The sequence below is a fragment of the Pseudophryne corroboree genome, chromosome 10 (genome assembly GCF_028390025.1).
Source record: "Pseudophryne corroboree isolate aPseCor3 chromosome 10, aPseCor3.hap2, whole genome shotgun sequence".
Lineage (NCBI taxonomy): Eukaryota > Metazoa > Chordata > Amphibia > Anura > Myobatrachidae > Pseudophryne > Pseudophryne corroboree.
Window position 1 is genome coordinate 223,369,314 of NC_086453.1, and position 23,014 is coordinate 223,392,327.

General features: G+C 47.9%; 1 protein-coding gene across 2 annotated transcripts in view; it reads left to right on the top strand.

The window, feature by feature from the left end:
- The first annotated feature begins 2,419 nt into the window (after positions 1 to 2,419).
- The window catches only part of SLC2A5 (solute carrier family 2 member 5), a 197,924-nt gene continuing 177,329 nt past the window's right edge, over positions 2,420 to 23,014 (top strand). For both annotated transcript variants that reach the window (XM_063943103.1, XM_063943102.1), the window contains exon 1: positions 2,420 to 2,528. In XM_063943103.1, the coding sequence (XP_063799173.1) occupies positions 2,484 to 2,528 (45 nt within the window). In that variant the 5' untranslated portion in view covers positions 2,420 to 2,483. The remainder of the gene's footprint in view (positions 2,529 to 23,014) is intronic.

The following is a 23,014-nucleotide window of genomic DNA, read 5'->3' on the forward strand; positions in this document are numbered from 1 at the left end:
GACGGAACTAATGAAGAAAGCGTTTGCAGCATCAAACGCAAGAAGATTTACAGGAAGAAGGCTGCCCGGGGGTGTCAACTCACTGTTTTCAGGGAGTGTCCAGAAAAACGTAGGCGTGACAGGCCATTTCCAGGGAGAGTTCTTGACGTCTGCTTCTTCCGGGATCATCGCAGCGGCTGCGTAGGTCCTGGGCTGTGCAGAAACTGCACAAACTTTTGTATGTGCAGCTGACTGCACAGCCGATCGCACCCCTGCACAGCGATTACCTCCACCCCCTGTAGGTGGCGATTACTTGGTCGCAGCAGTGCAAAAAACCGCCTGCGTGCGACCAGGTCTGAATTAGGCCCATTGTCTATTTGGCTCTACCACCTATTTTTGCTGCCTATTGTCTATATGTCTCTCCCAGCAATTGCAAAACTGTTGTCTATTAAGGGGGGTACACACAGAGAAATCAGTGCTTAAATTTTAAGCAATCTGACTAGATTGCTTAGAAGTCAAGCACGGACAGCTCCGTGTGTATGCCCCACAGCGATAGCGATGCGAGGCCCCATGCGTCGCTATCGCTGGTGCTAGATTGGCCTGCATGCAGGCACAATCTAGCAGGTCGCTCATTTCACCCTTTCCTCTCTGCTGGCGCCTCACATTCTCATTGTTGTTCCATTAGTGCTGCACCCTTCCCCACATTTGTGCCTCGAGACAATCCTGTCTCGGAGGTCTACAGACAATTCCTTTGACTTCATGCTTGGTTTGTGTTCAGATATGCACTGTCAAGTGTGGGACCTCATATAGTCAGGTGTGTGCCTTTCCAAATCACGTCCAATCAACTGAATTTACCACAGGTGGACTCCAATTAAGCTGTAGGAATATCTCAAGGATGATCAGTAGAAACAGGATGCACCTAAGCTCAATTTTGAGCTTCATGGCAAAGTCTGTGAACACTTATATACATGTGATTTCTTAGTTTTTTATTTTGAAAAAATTTGCAAAAATCTCAAAAAAACTTTTTTCACGTTGTCATTAAGGGGTATTTTGTATAGAATTTTGAGGGAAAAAAATGAATTTATTCCATTTTGGAATAAGGCTATAACATAACCAAATGTGGAAAAAGTGAAGCACTGTGAATACTTTCCGGATGCACTGTAATAAGGGAGGTCTGGTGGACCATAAGTCATACTTGCCTACCTTTGAAAAAGCATTTCAGAGAGATTGTGAAAGTCACATCTCTCAGCGCGGACGTGTACTGCTACATCATGACTTACTGTACATCCAAATGTAAATGAGCCCCAAAGTTAGTAAGATTTACTTGTTGAAGAAAAGACACTGATATTTTCAGGATTTGTTTGTGTATTGTGTTTTACAAGAGGTTCCATATACTGTAAGTGGCCACGAGAACCTTATTTAAAATGCATGTAGCCATAGGGATCATTGGGACTTATAGCTAATGCAGGGTAATGGCACTGATGATCACATTTGAATGTATGTATCTCTGATTTCTTGCCGCCCCCCCAAAAAAATGTAACAGCTACATAATGGGGGTAAGGTGTAATCAGGGAGATTGCTAGTCTATTTAGGGAGTCAGGGAGATTGCAACTATTTCAGGGAGTGTTTAGTGTTAAGTTGAATTCTGTACAGAGCGCCTGATTCATGTTTGTAAGTAGAGCAACAAAACAACTGTGCAAAACCATGTTGCACTGAAGGTGGGGCAGATGTAACATGTGCAGAGAGAGTAAGATTTGGGTGGGATGTGTACAAACTGAAATCTAAATTGCAGTGTAAAAATAAGGGTGCCTAACATTTGTTGGTTAGCTACATGCAAAAGCAGCCAGTATTTACCCTGCACAGAAAAAATAAAACTGTATTTGCTACCCTTGCAAGATAACATGGTTTGTTCCAGACACAATGTTACTTGCTTTTTTTACTTTACTTACAAACATAAATCAGGGCCAGGGTATTTAAGGCCAAATTCCACATGAGCAATGTGTAGAATTCCAGGCCCTAATGCATAATGAGGCAAATGTCCCACAGAACAGTTTTATTCATCTTAAATTTACTTTGGGTTTAGAAACTCTAAAACTAATGCATTCGTTCCTAAGAAAAATACTGTATATTCAATATATTCAAAACCCTCTTTGTCCTGCAGTGATTCATACAGTACATCATTTGTTCACTTGTAGTCCTATTTAAGGTCATAATAAATATCCTGTGTATTGATTTGCTTAAAAGGCTCAAATGATCTGTTCATCTGCATGACAAACATGATATACACTATAGCACCCCAGCAAGCAAATGACTTACAAATTACAAATAAAATGTTTGTCTGCACATTGTGAGTTTTGGCAGCGTCACTATGGAGAAACAAAATAAAAAAACAGTACATTTCGCTTGAATTGATAACATGGCCAAAGTTCAGGACAAAGTCTCGCTTCACTTTCTCGATTTGCACAGTGTTGGTCCAAGAAGAGCGAGTGGCAGCTGCAGCGCTAATGGAACAACAAGGAGAATGTGAGGCGCCTGCAGAGAGGAAAGGGGTGAGTGAATACAGAGCGGGGGGTGTTCCCCACTCTGCTGTCTGTGTATCTGTTGTACTATACCATAGGTCAGGCTTTCCCAACCACGGTTCTCAAGGCACACCAACAGTGCAGGTTTTAGTGATATCCAGGCTTCAGCACAGGTGACTTAATTAGCAGCTCAGTAACTTTGATTTCGCCATCTGTGCTGAAGCCTGGATATCACTAAAACCTGCACTGTTAGTGTGCCTTGAGGACCGTGGTTGGGAATGCCTGCCATAGGTTCTCAAACTCAGTCTTCAGGACCCCACACAGTGCATGTTTTGCTGTAACCCAGCAGGTGCATAGGTGTGTTAATTACTCACTGACACATTTTAAAAGGTCTGTGAGGAGACCTGCATAACATGCACTGTGTGGGGTCCTAAGGATAGAGTTTGAGAACCTGTGTACTAAAGAATCCAGCATGATCCAATTGCCTCAAGATGCAATATTCTGTGCCCATTCTCCCAGCTAGTTTATCAGTTCCACTCATCTGTGCTGGAATACAAAGTTGTTTTTAACTTCTATTAATTAAATGCATGTTGTAATTGCAAATCAAACAAAAACAATGCAGCCTTTTTTTTTTTTTTATAAATTGAAGGTGAATAACAATTGCAAACAGCACTTACAGGACAAGATTCAAATGTCCGTCCCCCCTCCCACCCGCGACCTCCGGCAGCTATTCAAATGTTGCTGCTGACGGGCGGGATTCAGCATTTTAGCTCGCTACCCCTGGGGTTGGGTGCCCAAATGGGACTTCTTGCGTCATGCCTAATAGTTTAGTCGGATTTAGCAGCTTTACACGGGAGATAGAGGGTGATAACATTTGAATCTCGCCCATAGTCTAGTGACAGAAAACATTGTAAAGTTACTTTTGTTGCAACTAGTGATGAGCGGGTTCGGTTCCTCGGAAACCGAACCCCCCCGAACTTCACCCATTTTACACGGGTCCGAGGCATACTCGGATTCTCCCGTATGGCTCGGTTAACCCGAGCGCGCCCGAACGTCATCATCCCGCTGTCGGATTCTCGCGAGATTCGGATTCTATATAAGCAGCCGCGCGTCGCCGCCATTTTCACTCGTGCATTGGAAATGTTAGGGAGAGGACGTGGCTGGCGTCCTCTCCGTTTATTAATGTTGATGCAAATATTTGTGCTTATTGCTTAATTGTGGGGACTGGGGAACAGCTGCATTATGTAGGAGGAGTACAGTGCAGAGTTTTGCTGACAGTGACCACCAGTATACGTTGTCTGCCTGAAAAACACTCCATATCTGTGCTCAGTGTGCTGCATATATCTGTGCTCACACTGCTTAATTGTGGGGACTGGGGAGCAGCTGTATTATATAGGAGGAGTACAGTGCAGAGTTTTGCTGACAGTGACCACCAGTATACGTTGTCTGCCTGGAAAACACTCCATATCTGTGCTCAGTGTGCTGCATATATCTGTGCTCACACTGCTTTATTGTGGGGACTGGGGACCACCAGTATATTATATAGGAGGAGTACAGTGCAGAGTTTTGCTGACAGTGACCACCAGTATACGTTGTCTGCCTGAAAAACACTCCATATCTGTGCTCAGTGTGCTGCATATATCTGTGCTCACACTGCTTTATTGTGGGGACTGGGGACCAGCAGTATTATAAAGGAGGAGTACAGTGCAGAGTTTTGCTGACAGTGACCACCAGTATACGTTGTCTGCCTGAAAAACACTCCATATCTGTGCTCAGTGTGCTGCATATATCTGTGCTCACACTGCTTTATTGTGGGCACTGGGGACCACCAGTATATTATATAGGAGGAGTACAGTGCAGAGTTTTGCTGACCAGTGACCACCAGTATACGTTGTCTGCCTGAAAAACACTCCATATCTGTGCTCAGTGTGCTGCATATATCTATGCTCACACTGCTTTATTGTGGGGACTGGGGACCAGCAGTATTATATAGGAGGAGTACAGTGCAGAGTTTTGCTGACAGTGACCACCAGTATATATAGCAGTACGGTACGGAAGGCCACTGCTCTACCTACCTCTGTGTCGTCAAGTATACTATCCATCTAAATTCTATACCTGTGGTGCATTTTAGTTTTGCAGTTTGCTGACAGTGACCACCAGTATATATAGCAGTACGGTACGGAAGGCCACTGCTCTACCTACCTCTGTGTCACCAAGTATACTATCCATCTAGATTCTATACCTGTGGTGCATTTTAGTTTTGCAGTTTGCTGACAGTGACCACCAGTATATATAGCAGTACGGTACAGAAGGCCACTGCTCTACCTACCTCTGTGTCGTCAAGTATACGATCCATTTAGATTCTATACCTGTGGTGCATTTTAGTTTTGCAGTTTGCTGACAGTGACCACCAGTATATATAGCAGTACGGTACGGAAGGCCACTGCTCTACCTACCTCTGTGTCATCAAGTATACTATCCATCTAGATTCTATACCTGTGGTGCATTTTAGTTTTGCAGTTTGCTGACAGTGACCACCAGTATATATAGCAGTACGGTACGGAAGGCCACTGCTCTACCTACCTCTGTGTCACCAAGTATACTATCCATCTAGATTCTATACCTGTGGTGCATTTTAGTTTTGCAGTTTGCTGACAGTGACCACCAGTATATATAGCAGTACGGTACAGAAGGCCACTGCTCTACCTACCTCTGTGTCGTCAAGTATACTATCCATCTAGATTCTATACCTGTGGTGCATTTTAGTTTTGCAGTTTGCTGACAGTGACCACCACTATATATAGCAGTACGGTACGGAAGGCCACTGCTCTACCTACCTCTGTGTCGTCAAGTATACTATCCATCTAGATTCTATACCTGTGGTGCATTTTAGTTTTGCAGTTTGCTGACAGTGACCACCAGTATATATAGCAGTACGGTACGGAAGGCCACTGCTCTACCTACCTTTGTGTCGTCAAGTATACTATCCATCCATACCTGTGGTGCATTTCAGTTGTGCGCAGTATATATAGTAGTAGGCCATTGCTATTGATACTGGCATATAATTCCACACATTAAAAAATGGAGAACAAAAATGTGGAGGTTAAAATAGGGAAAGATCAAGATCCACTTCCACCTCGTGCTGAAGCTGCTGCCACTAGTCATGGCCGAGACGATGAAATGCCATCAACGTCGTCTGCCAAGGCCGATGCCCAATGTCATAGTAGAGAGCATGTAAAATCCAAAAAACAAAAGTTCAGTTAAATGACCCAAAAATCAAAATTAAAAGCGTCTGATGAGAAGCGTAAACTTGCCAGTATGCCATTTACGACACGGAGTGGCAAGGAACGGCTGAGGCCTTGGCCTATGTTCATGGCTAGTGGTTCAGATTCACAAGAGGATGGAAGCACTCTCGCTAGAAAACTGCAGTGCCACTCCTAGATGGGCCAGGTGTTTGTGTCGGCCACTTGGGTCGGTTAGCTTAGTCACACAGCTACCTCATTGCACCTCTTTTTTTCTTTGCATCATGTGCTGTTTGGGGACTATTTTTTTTAAGTGCCATCCTGTCTGACACTGCAGTGCCACTCCTAGATGGGCCAGGTGTTTGTGTCGGCCACTTGTGTCGCTTAGCTTAGTCACACAGCGACCTTGGTGCGCCTCTTTTTTTCTTTGCATCATGTGCTGTTTGGGGACTATTTTTTTGAAGTGCCATCCTGTCTGACATTGCAGTGCCACTCCTAGATGGGCCAGGTGTTTGTGTCGGCCACTTGTGTCGCTTAGCTTAGTCACACAGCGACCTTGGTGCGCCTCTTTTTTTCTTTGCATCATGTGCTGTTTGGGGACTATTTTTTTGAAGTGCCATCCTGCCTGACACTGCAGTGCCACTCCTAGATGGGCCAGATGTTTGTGTCGGCCACTTGTGTCGCTTACCTTAGCCATCCAGCGACCTCGGTGCAAATTTTAGGACTAAAAATAATATTGTGAGGTGTTCAGAATAGACTGAAAATGAGTGTAAATTATGGTTATTGAGGTTAATAATACTATGGGATCAAAATGACCCCCAAATTCTATGATTTAAGCTGTTTTTGAGGGTTTTTTGTAAAAAAACACCCGAATCCAAAACACACCCGAATCCGACAAAAAATTTTCAGGGAGGTTTTGCCAAAACGCGTCTGAATCCAAAACACGGCCGCGGAACCGAACCCAAAACCAAAACCCGAAAAATTTCCGGTGCACATCACTAGTTGCAACAAGGCTGTAGGTGAAAATTAGGGAACAATGGACTGCCCAGGGCGCCCCCCCCCGCCCCAGCGCCCTGCACCCTGCAGGCCGAAGGTGTCTGTGTGGGAGCAGGGAGCGCAGCGCTACCGCTGCTGCTCCCTCCCTTTCGCGGCACACTGGCGGGGTGAACATACCCGGTGTTCGGGCACCGAAGTATGTCCCCCCCCAGCGATCTACATATTATAAATGCTGCCCAGGGCGCTCCCCCCCAGCGCCCTGCACCCTGCAGGCCGATGGTGCGTGTGGGAGCAGGGAGCGCAGCGCTACCGCTGTTGCTCCCCCCTGCGGCAGACTGGCGGGGCGAACGTACCCGGTGCCCTGGCACCTAAATATGTCCCCCCGCCAGCTTTTAGACCCTCAGCAACATGCCCTCAGGGTGCTCCCCTCCAGCGCCCTGCACTCTGCCAGAGACGTTGGTGTGTGGGAGCATTGGGCGCAGCGCTACCGCTGCTGTTACCTCCGTTACTGAAGTCTTCTGCCGTCACTGAAGTCTTCTTTTCTTCCAATACTCACCCGGCTTCTTTCTTCAGGCTTCTGTGAGGGGATTGACGGCGCGGCTCCGGGAACAAGCAACTAGGCGCACCAAGTGATCGAACCCTCTGGAGCTAATGGTGTCCAGTAGCCGAGAAGCAGGGCCTTTAAGCTAAGAAGAAGTAGGTCCTGCTTCTCTCCCCTCACTCCCACGATGCAGGGAGCCTGTAGCCAGTAGAGCTCCCCTACTGTGTGACCCATCACTCCTGGGCACAAAGTCTAACTGAGGTCTGGAGGAGGGGCATAGAGGGAGGAGCCAGTTCACACTCAGTTTAAGTCTTTATAGTGTGCCCAAGCTCCTGCGGATCCGTCTATACCCCATGGTCCTTTTGGAGTCCCCAGCATCCTCTAGGACGTATGAGAAAATAGGATTTTGGTACCTACCGGTAAATCCTTTTCTCTTAGTCCGTAGAGGATGCTGGGCGCCCGTCCCAGTGCGTACTGTGTCTGCAGTTAATGTTTTTGGTTACACTTTAGTGGTGTTTCTTCTCTGTCAGGCTGTTGCTGACGATGTTCAGGCCATGGCATGAGGTGTCTTATTATTGGTTGTGTTGGCACACAGGTTGTGTTACATAGTCTCTCAGCATGTGGCTGTGTCTTTTTCATGCCGTAGGCTGGTTTTCTATTGAATGCCACGTTCTGCGGTATGTTCGTGGTGTGAGCTGGTATGACACTCACCGTGTTTATAAATTCTTTCCTCGAAATGTCCATCTCTCCTGGGCACAGTTTCTAACTGAGGTCTGGAGGAGGGGCATAGAGGGAGGAGCCAGTTCACACCCAGTTTAAGTCTTTATAGTGTACCCAAGCTCCTGTGGATCAGTCTATACCCCATGGTCCTTTTGGAGTCCCCAGCATACTCTACGGACTAAGAGAAAAGGATTTACCGGTAGGTACCAAAAATAAGATTTTAAACCTACCGGTAAATCTTTTTCTCGTAGTCCGTAGAGGATGCTGGGACTCCGTAAGGACCATGGGATAGACGGGCTCCGCAGGAGACATGGGCACTTTAAGAAAGACTTTGACTCTGGGTGTGCACTGGCTCCTCCCTCTATGCCCCTCCTCCAGACCTCCGTTAGAGACACTGTGCCCAGAGGAGACGGACAGTACGAGGAAAGGATTTTAGTTAATCTAAGGGCAAGATCCATACCAGCCACACCAATCACACCGTATAACTTGTGATATACTATCTAGTTAACACAGTATGAAAAACCAACATAGCATCGGTCCAAAACCGATGAAACTATAACATAACCCTTATGTAAGCAATAACTATATACAAGTCTTGCAGAAGTAGTCCGCACTTGGGACGGGCACCCAGCATCCTCTACGGACTACGAGAAAAAGATTTACCGGTAAGTTTAAAATCTTATTTTCTCTAACGTCCTAGAGGATGCTGGGACTCCGTAAGGACCATGGGGATTATACCAAAGCTCCCAAACGGGCGGGAGAGTGCGGATGACTCTGCAGCACCGATTGAGCAAACAGGAGGTCCTCCTCAGCCAGGGTATCAAACTTATAGAACTTTGCAAAGGTGTTTGACCCCGACCAAGTAGCAGCTCGGCACAGCTGTAGTGCCGAGACCCCTCGGGCAGCCGCCCAAGACGAGCCCACCTTCCTAGTGGAATGGGCCTTAACCGATTTTGGTAACGGCAAGCCTGCCGTAGAATGCGCCTGCTGAATCGTGTTACAGATCCAGCGAGCAATAGTCTGCTTTGAAGCAGGGCCGCCAACCTTGTTGGTTGCATACAGGACAAACAGTGCTTCTGTTTTTCTGATCCTAGCCGTTCTGGCCACGTAAATTTTCAAAGCCCTGACCACATCAAGGGACTCGGAATCCTCCAAGTTACGTGTAGCCACAGGCACAACAATAGGTTGGTTCATATGAAAGGATGAGACCACCTTAGGTAGGAATTGAGGACGAGTCCGCAACTCCGCTCTATCCATATGGAAAACCAGATAGGGGCTTTTATGTGATAAAGCCGCCAATTCCGAAACTCACCTAGCTGAAGCCAAGGCTAACAACATGACCACCTTCCAAGTGAGATATTTCAACTCCACTGTTTTAAGGGGTTCAATTCAAACCATTGTGACTTAAGGAAACTTACCACGTTAAGGTCCCAAGGTGCTACCGGAGGTACAAAAGGAGGCTGAATATGCAGTACTCCCTTCACAAAAGTCTGTACTTCAGGTAAAGAGGCCAATTCCTTTTGAAAGAAAATAGATAAGGCCGAAATCTGAACTTTAATGGAGCCTAATTTTAGGCCCAAATTCACTCCAGTTTGTAGGAAGTGAAGAAAACGGCCTAGATGGAATTCTTCCGTAGGAGCATTCCTGGCCTCACACCAAGAAACATATTTTCGCCATATTCGGTGATAATGTTTTGACTTCACGTCCTTCCTAGCCTTTATTAGCGTAGGAATGACCTCCTCCGGAATACCTTTTTCCGCTAGGATCCGGCGTTCAACCACCATGCCATCAAACGCAGCCGCGGTAAGTCTTGGAACAGACAGGGAGCTTGTTGTAACAGGTCCTCCCTTAGAGGAAGAGGCCACGGATCTTCTGTGAGCATTTATTGCAGATCCGGAAACCATGTCCTTCGTGGCCAATCCGGAACAATGAGAATTGTTCTCACTCCTCTTTTTCTTATTATCCCCAACACCTTGGGTATGAGAGGAAGAGGAGGAAACACTTAGACCGACTGGAACACCCACGGTGTCACTAGGGCATCCACAGCTACCGCCTGAGGGTCTCTTGACCTGGCGCAATACCTTTGTAGCTTCTTGTTGAGACGGGACGCCATCATGTCTATTTGGGGCAGTCCCCACCAACTTGCAATCTGTGCGAAGACTTCCTGATGAAGTCCCCACTCTCCCGGATGCAGGTCATGTCTGCTGAGGAAGCCTGCTTCCCAGTTGTCCACTCCCGGAATGAACACTGCTGACAGAGCGCTTACATGATTCTCTACCCAGCGAAGAATTCTGGTGGCTTCCGCCATCACCACCCTGCTCCTTGTGTTGCCTTGGCGGTTTACATGAGCTGCTGCGGTGACGTTGTCTGACTGGATCAGAACTGGTCGATCGCGAAGTAAGATCTCCGCTTGACGTAGGGCGTTGTATATGGCCCTTAGTTCCAGGATGTTGATGTGAAGACAAGCCTCTTGACTTGACCAAAGGCCTTGGAAATTTCTTCCCTGTGTGACTGCTCCCCAACCTCGGAGGCTCGCGTCCGTGGTCACCAGGATCCAGTCCTGAATGCCGAACCTGCGGCCCTCTAGAAGGTGAGCACTTTTCAGCCACCACAGGAGAGATACTCTGGCCCTGGGGGACAGGGTGATCCGCTGATACATCTGCAGATGTGACCCGGACCATTTGTCCAATAGGTCCCATTGGAAAGTCCTTGCCTGGAATCTACCGTAGGGAATGGCTTCGTATGTCGCCACCATTTTTCCCAGGACTTGATTGCAATGATGTACTGACACTTGTTTTGGCTTCAACAGGTTCATGACTAGAGTCATGAGTTCCTGCGCTTTTTCCGTCGGAAGAAAAACCCTCTTCTGGTCCAGAATCATGCCCAAGAAGGGCAGACGAGTTGTATGATTCAGCTGTGACTTTGGAATATTGAGCATCCAGCCGTGTCGCTGTAACACATTTAGTGAAAGTGATACGCTGTTCAGCAACTTCTCTCGTGATCTCGCCTTTATGAGGAGATCGTCCAAGTATGGGATAATTGTGACACCCTGCTTGCGCAGGAGCACCATCATTTCCGCCATTACCTTGGTGAAAATCTTCGGGGCCGTGGAAAGCCCAAACAGCAACGTCTGACATTGGTAATGACAATCCTGTACCGCAAATCTCAGGTACGCCTGATGAGGAGGATATATGGGAACATGCAGGTATGCATCCTTTATGTCCAGAGACACCATAAAATCTCCTCCTTCTAGGCTGGCGATGACCGCTCTGAGCGATTCCATCTTGAACTTGAACCGTTTCAAGTAAAGGTTCAGGGATTTTAAATTCAAAATGGGTCTGACCGAACCGTCCGGTTTCGGGACAACAAACAGAGTTGAGTAGTACCCCTTCCCTCTTTGAAGCAGGGAAACCTCTACCACCACTTGTTGAAGACACAATTTGTGAATCGCATGCAACACTATCTCCCTTTCCAGGGGGGATTTCGGTAGGGCCGATTTGAAAAACCGGCGAGGAGGCACCTCTTCGAATTCCAGCTTGTAACCCTGGGAAACAATTTCTATTGCCCAGGGATCCACCTGTGAGTGAACCCAGATGTGGCTGAACAGTCGAAGACGTGCCCCCACTGGAGCGGACTCCCCCAGGGGAGCCCCAGCGTCATGCGGTGGATTTTGCAGAGGCCGGGGAGGACTTCTGTTCCTGGGAACTGGCTGTGTTGTACAGCTTTTTCCCTCTGCCCTTACCTCTGGTCAGAAAGGACGATCCACGTACTCTCTTGCTTTTATTGTAACGAAAGGACTGCATTTGATAATGAGGCGCTTTTTTAGATTGTGAGGGAATATATGGTAAAAAATTCGATTTACCTGCCGTAGCCGTGGAGACGAGGTGCGAGAGGCCTTCTCCAAACAATTCCTCACCCTTGTAAGGCAACAACTCCATATGCCTCTTGGAGTCGGCATCACCTGTCCACTGTCGGGTCCATAAGACACGCCTAGCAGAAATAGACATAGCATTTATCCTGGAACCCAGTAAAGTAATTTCTCTTTGAGCATCCCTCATATATAAGACAGCATCTTTTATATGTCCTAGGGTCATTAAAATGGTATCCTTATCAAGGGTCTCAATATCCGCTGATAAGGAATCTGTCCATGCTGCTACAGCACTACAAACCCAGGCCGACGCAATAGCCGGTCTGAGTAACGTACCAGAATGTGTGTAAATGGACTTCAAGGAAACCTCCTGCTTGCGGTCAGCAGGATCCTTGAGGGTAGCCATATCTTGGGATGGAAGCGCTATCTTTTTTGACAAGCGCGTCAAAGCTTTGTCTACCCTAGGGGAGGATTCCCACCGTATTCTGTCCTGCGACGGGAAAGGATACGCTATTAGAATCCTTTTGGGAATCTGCAGTTTGTCTGGAGTTTCCCACGCTTTTTCGCATAATTCGTTCAGCTCATGTGAGGAGGGAAAGGTGACCTCAGGTTTCTTTCCCTTATACATGTGTACCCTCGTGTCAGGGACAGGGGGTTCCTCAGTGATATGCAAAACATCTTTTATTGCGATAATCATATATCGAATACATTTAGCCACCTTTGGCTGTAATTTTGCATCATCGTAGTCAACACTGGAGTCTGAATCCGTGTCGGTATCTGTGTCAACTATTTGGGATAGTGGGCGCTTCTGAGACCCCGAAGGTCCAGGCGACATTGGGACAGGCATGGGTTGACTCCCTGACTGTACCCCAGCTTCAGCTTTGTCTAATCTTTTGTGCAATAAATTAACATTAGCACTTAAAACATTCCACATATCCATCCAGTCAGGTGTCGGCACTGCCGACGGAGACCTTACATTCATACACTCCCCCTTTCTCCTTAGGTGAGCCTTCAATCTCAGACATGTCGACACACGCGTACCGACACACCACACACACAGGGAAGCTCTTTTCTGAAGACAGGTTCCCCACCAGGCCCTTTGGAGAGACAGAGAGAGAGTATGCCAGCACACACCCCAGCGCTATATGACTCAGGAAAAAACACAGTATGTTTACCCAGTAGCGCTTTTGTTATGTATATGCGCCAATTATGTGCCCCCCCCCTCTACTTTAAAACCCTTCTTTCACCGTGTGTCAAGCAGGGGAGAGTCCGGGGAGCTTACTCTCAGCGGTGCTGTGGAGAAAAATGGCGCTGGTGAGTGCTGAGGGAGAAGCCCCGCCCCCTCGGCGGCGGGCTTCTGTCCTGCTCAAAATTTTCCAATAACATGGCGGGGGCTCTTTATACACATGTACAGTGCCCAGCTGTACATGTATATATGTGTATTTGCCATAGTAGAGGTTTATATTGCTGCCCAGGGCACCCCCCCCCCTGCGCCCTGCACCCTTACAGTGACCGAGGTGTGTGAGGTGAATGGGAGCAATGGCGCACAGCTGCAGTGCTGTGCGTTACCTCAATGAAGATCAAGGTGTCTTCTGCCGCCTCAAATGTCTGTTACTCAATACTCACCCGGCTTCTATCTTCCGGCTCTGCGAGGAGGACGGCGGCGCGGCTCTGGGACGGACGGCGAGGGTGAGACCTGCATACCGATCCCTCTGGAGATAATGGTGTCCAGTAGCCTAAGAAACAGAGCCCTGAAACTCAGAGAAGTGGGTCTGTTTCTCTCTCCTCAGTCCCTCGATGCAGGGAGTCTGTTGCCAGCAGAGCTCCCTGAAAATAAAAAAACCTAACCAAAATGCTTTCTTTACAGGAAACTCAGGAGAGCTCCTGAAATGCACCCAGTCTCCTCTGGGCACAGTGTCTCTAACTGAGGTCTGGAGGAGGGGCATAGAGGGAGGAGCCAGTGCACACCCAGAGTCAAAGTCTTTCTTAAAGTGCCCATGCCTCCTGCGGAGCCCGTCTGTCCCATGGTCCTTACAGAGTCCCAGCATCCTCTAGGACGTTAGAGAAATCCTATTTTTGTTGCAACAAGGCTGCAGGTGAAAATTAGGGAACAATGGACAGATCCAAGGGAAGATTATGATGACTTCTGCAGCTGATTAAGTAGTGATCCAATAGAGCCTTATTCTGAGTTGTACGTAATATAAATGCATCTCCGGCTGCCTGCTGCAAACAGAATGCGAATGAACTGCAAACACTCAAGGGCCCTACACACTGCGCGATGTGCTGCCGAGCTGCCCGATGGCGGATACGCCGACGGGCGACCCGGTGGCGGGGGGGGGGGGCAGTGACGGGGGGAGTGAAGTTTCTTCACTCCCCCCGTCACCTGCCTCCATAGCAGTGCAGGCAAATATGGACGAGATCGTCCATATTGGCCTGCATGCAAAAGCAACGGGGCACCCTCGATGAACGAGCACAGGGCCGCGCATCGTTCATCGCTGGTGCCTCCACACTGAAAGATATGAACAGTATCTCATTCATTAATGAGCGAGATCGTTCATATCTTTCACTCATGTCGCCCAGTGTGTAGGGCCTATAACGCATATATGCAATCGCACCGCCCCGCTCTCCCATATGTCAGATCAGCCATCATCATTAGAACCTAAACCTAATCCATGCTAGGTGATAGTAATCTATCCAAATTTGGCATGTATCTACTGACTCAGAATAGCAAGTAGCTCTGTCTACATGCCTAGAAGTCACACGTCCAAAAAATGGACTACTTGTGTGGGTTTGCATAGTTACCACCCAGGAACGTCCACTTATACCCCTTTGAGACATGCATCAAAATCCCGGGTTTATGCACATGAACGCACATCAACCCAGGGTTTTGGTATGTCTGAGAGGAAACAACCCAGGACTAAGTCCCTCTCCCGACCAGGGTCATGGCACTCAGACCCAAGAATTTGCCAGCATAGTAGACCCAACAATTTCCCAGGTCTGATGTCTGAAAGGGGTATTAGTGGCCACAGAGAAACAGCTGAGATATGTACCACAAGGACTTGTACAGTTGGAAAGTTCCATATGTTGCCCATGACACATGCGTGATATGCAAAATATTGCTATATGTGGCTGCATTCAATGTTGCTCTTATTGGCTCGTGGCCAATGAGCTTATTAATCTGTCATCAAAACCTTAAATACCGTATATCTTCTGTTTTACATATAAATACCAGGATAAACTAAAGTTAGTTACATATGGGTCAGATTCAATAGTAATTACCAGTGGCTAATTGGTTTGCCCTGAGCAATTCAATTATTTATGAACAGTTTCTTATAAAGCGCAGCACGTTCTGTTGTGCTTTACAACTGGAACAACATTAACAGAACAAAGCTGGGTAATAACAGACAGTCAGAGTTAGGAAGGTCCTTCTTGTAACCTTACACGCTATAGGGAAATAGGAATTGATACACAAGGAAAGGTGCTACCCAGGGCTTAAAGCTGTCCTGGAGAGGTGATGGAACTCAATTCCCATGCCACCTACCCCCCACCCCCTTCCAATTAGGCTTACAATCTATAGGGAAATAGGCACTGAAACACAAGGAAAGGTGCTACCCAACGCTTAAAGTGGCCATGGAGAGGTGATGGAACTCCATTCCCGTACCACCTCCCCCCCCCCCCCCCCCCCTCCGATCAGGCGGAACCAGGACCAGTGCTAAGGTTTTTGGCATCCCCCTGCAAACTATAAATTTGTGCCCTATCTCCCATACAGTGGCCATACAGGGACAAGTTAGGGTTGTGGTCACACAATAGTAACTCCCACGGCTTCAAGTGGTCTTGGAGAGGTGGTGGAACTTATTTACCCCGCCACCTACCCCATTCTCCCTCACATTAAGCGGAGCCCAGGGTCATTGCTAGGGCTTTTGGCACCTCCCCTGCAAACTATAAATTTGTGCCCTACTTCCCATACTTTATAAAGCGACATTGTTCTCACAAAGAAGCAGTGTGGTCACACAATAGTACCCCCAATTCAAATGATACCACACAGCACAATCTTATTTACATTACACTGCATGTAGTGCCCCTTATATGCAATGCCCACAGTAGTGCCCCTTATATACAATGCTCACAGTAGTACCCGTTATACACATTTCCTGCTTCCCGACTGCTGCTCCATCTGGCCGCCCGCGGCTCCTCTCTATGGGAGAGACGTCATGACGTCTCTCCCATAGCAGCGCCGCATAGACACTAGAGGTCAATAATGACCTCTAGCGTCTGACAGGTGCACCGGCTGCAGCGGACACCCACACAGCCCATGGCGTCTGTGGCAGCCGGGGAGCGGGATGCGGGTAGGCGCCGGGTGCCTGTGGGGAGACTGCGGCCGTGCCCCCAGGTCGCAGCGCCCTGGGCGCAGAAACTGCTTGCCCGCACCAAGAACCGCTCCTGAACACTGGCGCCCCCTAAATCATGTATTGATGTAGGTGATAATGCAGGCTTTTCTGTTGGAATTACTGTACAGGGCCATGGAGGAGGTGGAACTAATTCCCCTTACCATTACGGGTGATGGACCTCAGTTCCACCTCGCCCCTTCCCCCCGCCCCATACACACTTTAACCCCTGGTAACCCCAATTCAAATTATGTCACACAGTAGCACAATCTTATTCACATTACACAGCATGTAATGCCCCTGATTCATATTACACGACATAGTAGAGACCCTTGTTGACATTATGACACACAGTAGTGCCCCTTGTTCACGTTATGCCACACAGTAGTACCCCTTATACATGTTATGCTGCACAGTAGTGCTCTTTATACACAATGCCCACAGTAGTAGTGCTCCTTACATATAATGCCCACAGTAATAGTGCCATTTATACACATACTGCCCACAGTAGTAGTGCCCCTTACACATAATACCCACAATAGTAGTTCTGCTTATAGACATAATGCTCACAGAAACAGCCACTTATACACCTAATGCCTATAGTAGTAGAGCCCTGCCTCTGTAACTCCAACTGCTCACAGCCCATGTCCAATCAGTGCTCTGTATAATTTTAAAGTATGCAAATTATAACTGTTACTTCAATGCTGATTGGTTGCCATGGGCAACTTTTCCACTGGCTCACTTCTCCACTCTTTTCACTGCATGGTACATCTCCTCCTTAATGTGGAATCTGTGGGTCACCACCTTGAGAAAATGCAGAAAAATGTTATAACTCTGAGCATTAAACTCAGAGCTTTATCAGTGCAGTAAACACTATAGGTAATTGAGTATGCCCTCTTGTGTCCAAAATGCAGGAGAAAGCTGTGCAATGGGAGGAGTGCCAATACCAGTACCTTCCTCTGGTATTGGCACTCCTCCCATTCACCCTCAGGTGTTTTAATTAGCTGGGTTCCTGCATTTCAGATCACACATTGATAAGGCCCTATTTAGAGGTTTATTAGAAAGCAGCACAAAACTAAAGCCGCACAAAGCTACAGGAAAAAATTATTATGGGTATCCTGGATTTCCATTGTTGTCACATTGGTGCTGGCGGTAGCAGCCTTCAGTTTTAACCTGAGATGCAAGTTTAAAGGTCCCGCTATATGAGAAGAACAAGCCTGCTGAGGGTATTATTATATGATATCTATATACCTATCTGGATGCGGGCAATAGAGTTTCTACTTTTCACAATTAGGGTGGTGAAGTTTGATCTCACATGGTTATAAATGATATAGCTATTTCACCTTGGTGCACGTGGTGAAAAATTTATTGTGACAATATTGCACTATTTTTTTCTTGATCTATTTCGTACCTGGATGAGCCTGAGAAGCTGGAAAAGGGGTTACCAGAGGAACGAAAGATCATCTTTAAGGCCTCTATGAAATATACATCTGGTACGCATATAAATATTTCTTTGAAAATCTGCACTAGAAGCACGGAAGGCACTGGGTCCTACCATTTTGTTTATATATATATATATATATATATTCCTGTACTTATATATATATATATATATATATATATATATATATTTTAATATATGTATATATATATACATATATATTATATACATATTTTTTTAGAAAAACACACCTTTATTATGTGTGTATATATATATATATATATATATATACACAATATATATATATATATATATATATATATATATATACACATATACACACACACTTAGATACCCAAACATTGCAATCTCCGCTGCCACTCCTCACCTGAAAGCTGCTGTCAAACAGACTCCAGGACAGCAGGGAGCAGACAGAGTGCGGACTGCAGGGTACTTCCCACCCGGCATGAGCCACTCTGAATCTGGGGAGGAGAGCAGAGCTAATGGAGATGAGCTGCAGGACTGTCAGGAGGCGGGGGCATTGTCTGACACTCATGGACGGCAAACCCCGCCTCCTGCTCGCTGAGATTCTGGGCCAGGGGTGACGCTGCGGCTGCACGGGATCACTGCTTGCACACAGGGGGCTGAAACACACGCGCCGGCTTTTACCGGCAGGGAAAACCGCCGCGTGTGTTACAGCCAAGAGGCTGTACTCGCCACTTGGAGGTAACTGGAGGCAATGGAGACGGTCAGGCTGGGTGCCCCCTTCAGCGCTGGAGCACGGCGTCGACCGACTCCGTTGACTCCGGAACTTCCGCCACTGCATGTGCCAGTTTTATGGCAGGAGAAAACTGTAGTATATGTGCGCTACTAGGATACAGTAGTGGTATATGTGTAAGGTTTAAGGAGATGTGGCTGGAGAGTGTTCTAATATATGCTAAAGTTACAGTAACTAATTTGTACATAATATAGGGGTACATTACATTTACTAAGCAGTGATAAGAGCGAGAAGTGAGCCAGTGGAGAAATTTCCCCATCAACCAATCAGCAGCTCTGTATCATTTTATAGTATGCAAATTATAGATATTACTTCAGTGCTGATTGGTTGATGGGGCAACTTCTCCACTGGCTCACTTCTCCGCTCTTATCACTGCTTAGTAAATGTACCAGACCGTTAATGAAATATCATATACATAACACAGGCTGTCTGTAGCTCATCAGTGATATTAATAAATATTAAAATCACATTAAGTACGTGTAATACATTTAAATATGATGCAGTCAGGATCCCGGCTGTTGGTATCCCGGTCAGAATACCGACGCCAGAATACTGACCTCATTCTGAATGGTGATACCGGAATCCAGAATGGGTAAACCATCCAGGCGCTGGAATAGTGACAGCTGGGATTCTGAATGAGAACACACCGCGCCGCAAGTCAGGTAAGCCACAGGGGGGGGGGAGAGAGTTAGGTTTAGACTGTGTGTGCACGCCGGAGGTGCGCGCGTGCCAAAAATGGGCGTGGTTGAATGCCACATGGGGTGTGGCCAATTAAAATGGGGGCGTGATACACATATGGGGGAGACAGATACCCATATGACCCCAATAGTGCCAGATACACGTTGCCCTACAATGCCAGATATACATTGCCCCCACTGTGCCAGATACACAAATGCCTCCACTGTGCCAGATACGCATTGCCCCACTGTGCCAGATACACAAATGCCCCACTGTGCCAGATATACAATTCCCCCACAGTGCCAGATACACATTGCCCCCACAGTGCCAGATATACATTGCCCCCACAGTGCCAGATATACAATGCCCCCACAGTGCCAGATATACATTGCCCCCACAGTGCCAGATATACAATGCCCCCACAGTGCCAGATATACAATGCCCCCACAGTGCCAGATATACATTGCCCCCCTGTGCCAGATATACATTGCCCCCACTGTGCCAGATATACAATGCCCCATGCCAGATGTACAATGCCCCCACAGTGCCAGATATACATTGCCCCCACAGTGCCAGATATACAATGCCCCCACAATGGCAGATATGCAGTGCCCCCCACAGTGCCAGATATACATTCCTCCCACAGTGCCAGATATACAATGCCCCCACAGTGCCAGATATACAATTCCCCACAGTGCCAGATATACAATGCCCCCTGTGCCAGATATACATTGCCCCCACAGTGCCAGGTATACAATGCCCCCCTGTGCCAGCTATACAATGCCCCACTGTGCCAGATATACATTGCCCCTACAGTGCCAGATATACAATGCCCCTCTGTGCCAGATATACAATGCCCCACAGTGCCAGATATACAATGCCCCACAGTGCCAGATATACAGTGTCCCCACAGTGCCAGATATACATTGCCCCCACAGTGCCAGATATACAATGCCCCCACAGTGCCAGATATACATTGCCCCACAGTGCCAGATATACAATGCCCCCACAGTGCCAGATATACATTGCCCCCACAGTGCCAGATATACAATGCCCCCACAGTGCCAGATATACAATGCCTCACAGTGCCAGATATACAATGCCCCCCTGTGCCAGATATACATTGCCCCCACAGTGCCAGGTATACAATGCCCCCCTGTGCCAGCTATACAATGCCCCACAGTGCCAGATATACATTGCCCCCACAGTGCCAGATATACAATGCCCCCCTGTGCCAGATATACAATGCCCCACTGTGCCAGATATACAATGCCCCCACAGTGCCAGATATACAGTGCCCCCACAGTGCCAGATATACATTGCCCCCACAGTGCCAGATATACAATGCCCCCACAGTGCCAGATATACAATGCCCCACAGTGCCAGATATACAATGCCCCCCTGTGCCAGATATACAGTACATTGCCCCCACATTGCCAGATATACAATGCCCCCACAGTGCCAGATATACAATGCCTCACAGTGCCAGATATACAATGCCCCCCTGTGCCAGATATACATTGCCCCCACAGTGCCAGGTATACAATGCCCCCCTGTGCCAGCTATACAATGCCCCACAGTGCCAGATATACATTGCCCCCACAGTGCCAGATATACAACGCCCCCCTGTGCCAGATATACAATGCCCCTCTGTGCCAGATATACAGTGCCCCCACAGTGCCAGATATACAGTGCCCCCACAGTGCCAGATATACATTGCCCCCACAGTGCCAGATATACAATGCCCCCACAGTGCCAGATATACAATGCCCCACAGTGCCAGATATACAATGCCCCCTGTGCCAGATATACAGTACATTGCCCCCACATTGCCAGATATACAATGCCCCCACAGTGCCAGATATACAATGCCTCACAGTGCCAGATATACAATGCCCCCCTGTGCCAGATATACATTGCCCCCACAGTGCCAGGTATACAATGCCCCCCTGTGCCAGCTATACAATGCCCCACTGTGCCAGATATACAATGCCCCCACAGTGTCAGATCTACAGTGCCCCCACAGTGCCAGATATACATTGCCCCCACTGTGCCAGATATACAATGCCCCACTGTGCCAGATATACAATGCCCCACAGTGCCAGATATACAGTGCCCCCACAGTGCCAGATATACATTGCCCCCACAGTGCCAGATATACAATGCCCCACAGTGCCAGATATACATTGCCTCCACAGTGCCAGGTATACAATGCCCCCCTGTGCCAGCTATACAATGCCCCACTGTGCCAGATATACATTGCCCCCACAGTGCCAGATATACAATGCCCCCCTGTGCCAGATATACAATGCCCCACTGTGCCAGATATACAATGCCCCCACAGTGCCAGATATACAGTGCCCCCACAGTGCCAGATATACATTGCCCCCACAGTGCCAGATATACAATGCCCCACAGTGCCAGATATACAATGCCCCCCTGTGCCAGATATACATTGCCCCCACAGTGCCAGGTATACAATGCCCCCCTGTACCAGCAATACAATGCCCCACTGTGCCAGATATACATTGCCCCCACAGTGCCAGATATACAATGCCCCACTGTGCCAGATATACAATGCCCCCACAGTGCCAGATATACAGTACCCCCACAGTGCCATATATACATTGCCCCCACAGTGCCAGATATACAATGCCCCCACAGTGCCAGATATACAATGCCCCACAGTGCCAGATATACAATGCCCCCCTGTGCCAGATATACATTGCCCCCACTGTGCCAGCTATACAATGCCCCACTGTGCCAGATATACATTGCCCCCACAGTGCCAGATATACAATGCCCCCCTGTGCCAGATATACAATGCCCCACTGTGCCAGATATACAACGCCCCCACAGTGCCAGATATACATTGCCCCACTGTGCGCTCATTGTCCCCTTCCCCACCCCACCCCACCCCTTACCGCTGGCTCTGTTTCTTCTATATGAGGGGAGGAGAGCGCAGTGCAGCTCAATTTTCTCAATTTTCTTTGATGCCCGGTCTCATTCCCCAGCGGTAGCGGGGTCAATCTGAAATAAGGCGCCAGTTCGTTAGCCAATAAGAGCTCGTGGACCGGCAGCCAATCAGGAGCCACGGCTGCAGTCCGCGAGCTCTGATTGGCTAGCAAACCGATGCCTTATTCAGACTGACCCTGCCGCCTCCGGTGATGGAGAGTGAGACCGGGCATCAAAGAGAATTGAGGGCAGGAGAGGCGCTGCACTGCGCTCTTCTCCCCTCACACAGAAGGAAGCCAGCAGGATGCAGTATGGTGGACAGCCTGGTGGTATGGTGTACCGTCTGGGAATTTCTTACCGGTATGCCGTACCGCCATACTTGCAGCGCTGGTTAGGGTTAGGCTGCGTCCCGGGGGGTTAGGGTTAGGCTGCAGGGAGGGGGGGTTAGGGTTAGGCACCCCCCCTCCGAGGGTTAGGGTTAGACTGCAGGGGGGGAAGGGGAGAGTTAGATTTAGGCAGCGGGACAGGGGGTTATGTTTAGGCACCTACCGGGGGTGATTAGTGTTAGGCAACAAGGGGGGAGGTTAGGGTTAGGCTGCTGGAGGATTAGGGTTAGGTGGTTGGAGAGAGGGGGGAACACCCCTTTCTCACCCCTTTCGGCTTCTAAAACATTGGGATCCTGTGCGCTGCAAAACATACTGATCCCATTTAAATTCAGTTACAAATACAAAATAAAAGTAGTAATTAAGTTTAATGAAGTATCAACATCTATGAGAGGTGTGCAGTAAGTTTTTGGATGCACAAATAGTATTATCTTTACAAACAAAGTGAACATTAATTTTTTTTAAAGTATTCACCAGAGGAGTCTATGCAAAGTTGCATGCGCTCAACTTGGTGAAGCAAGCTGGATTA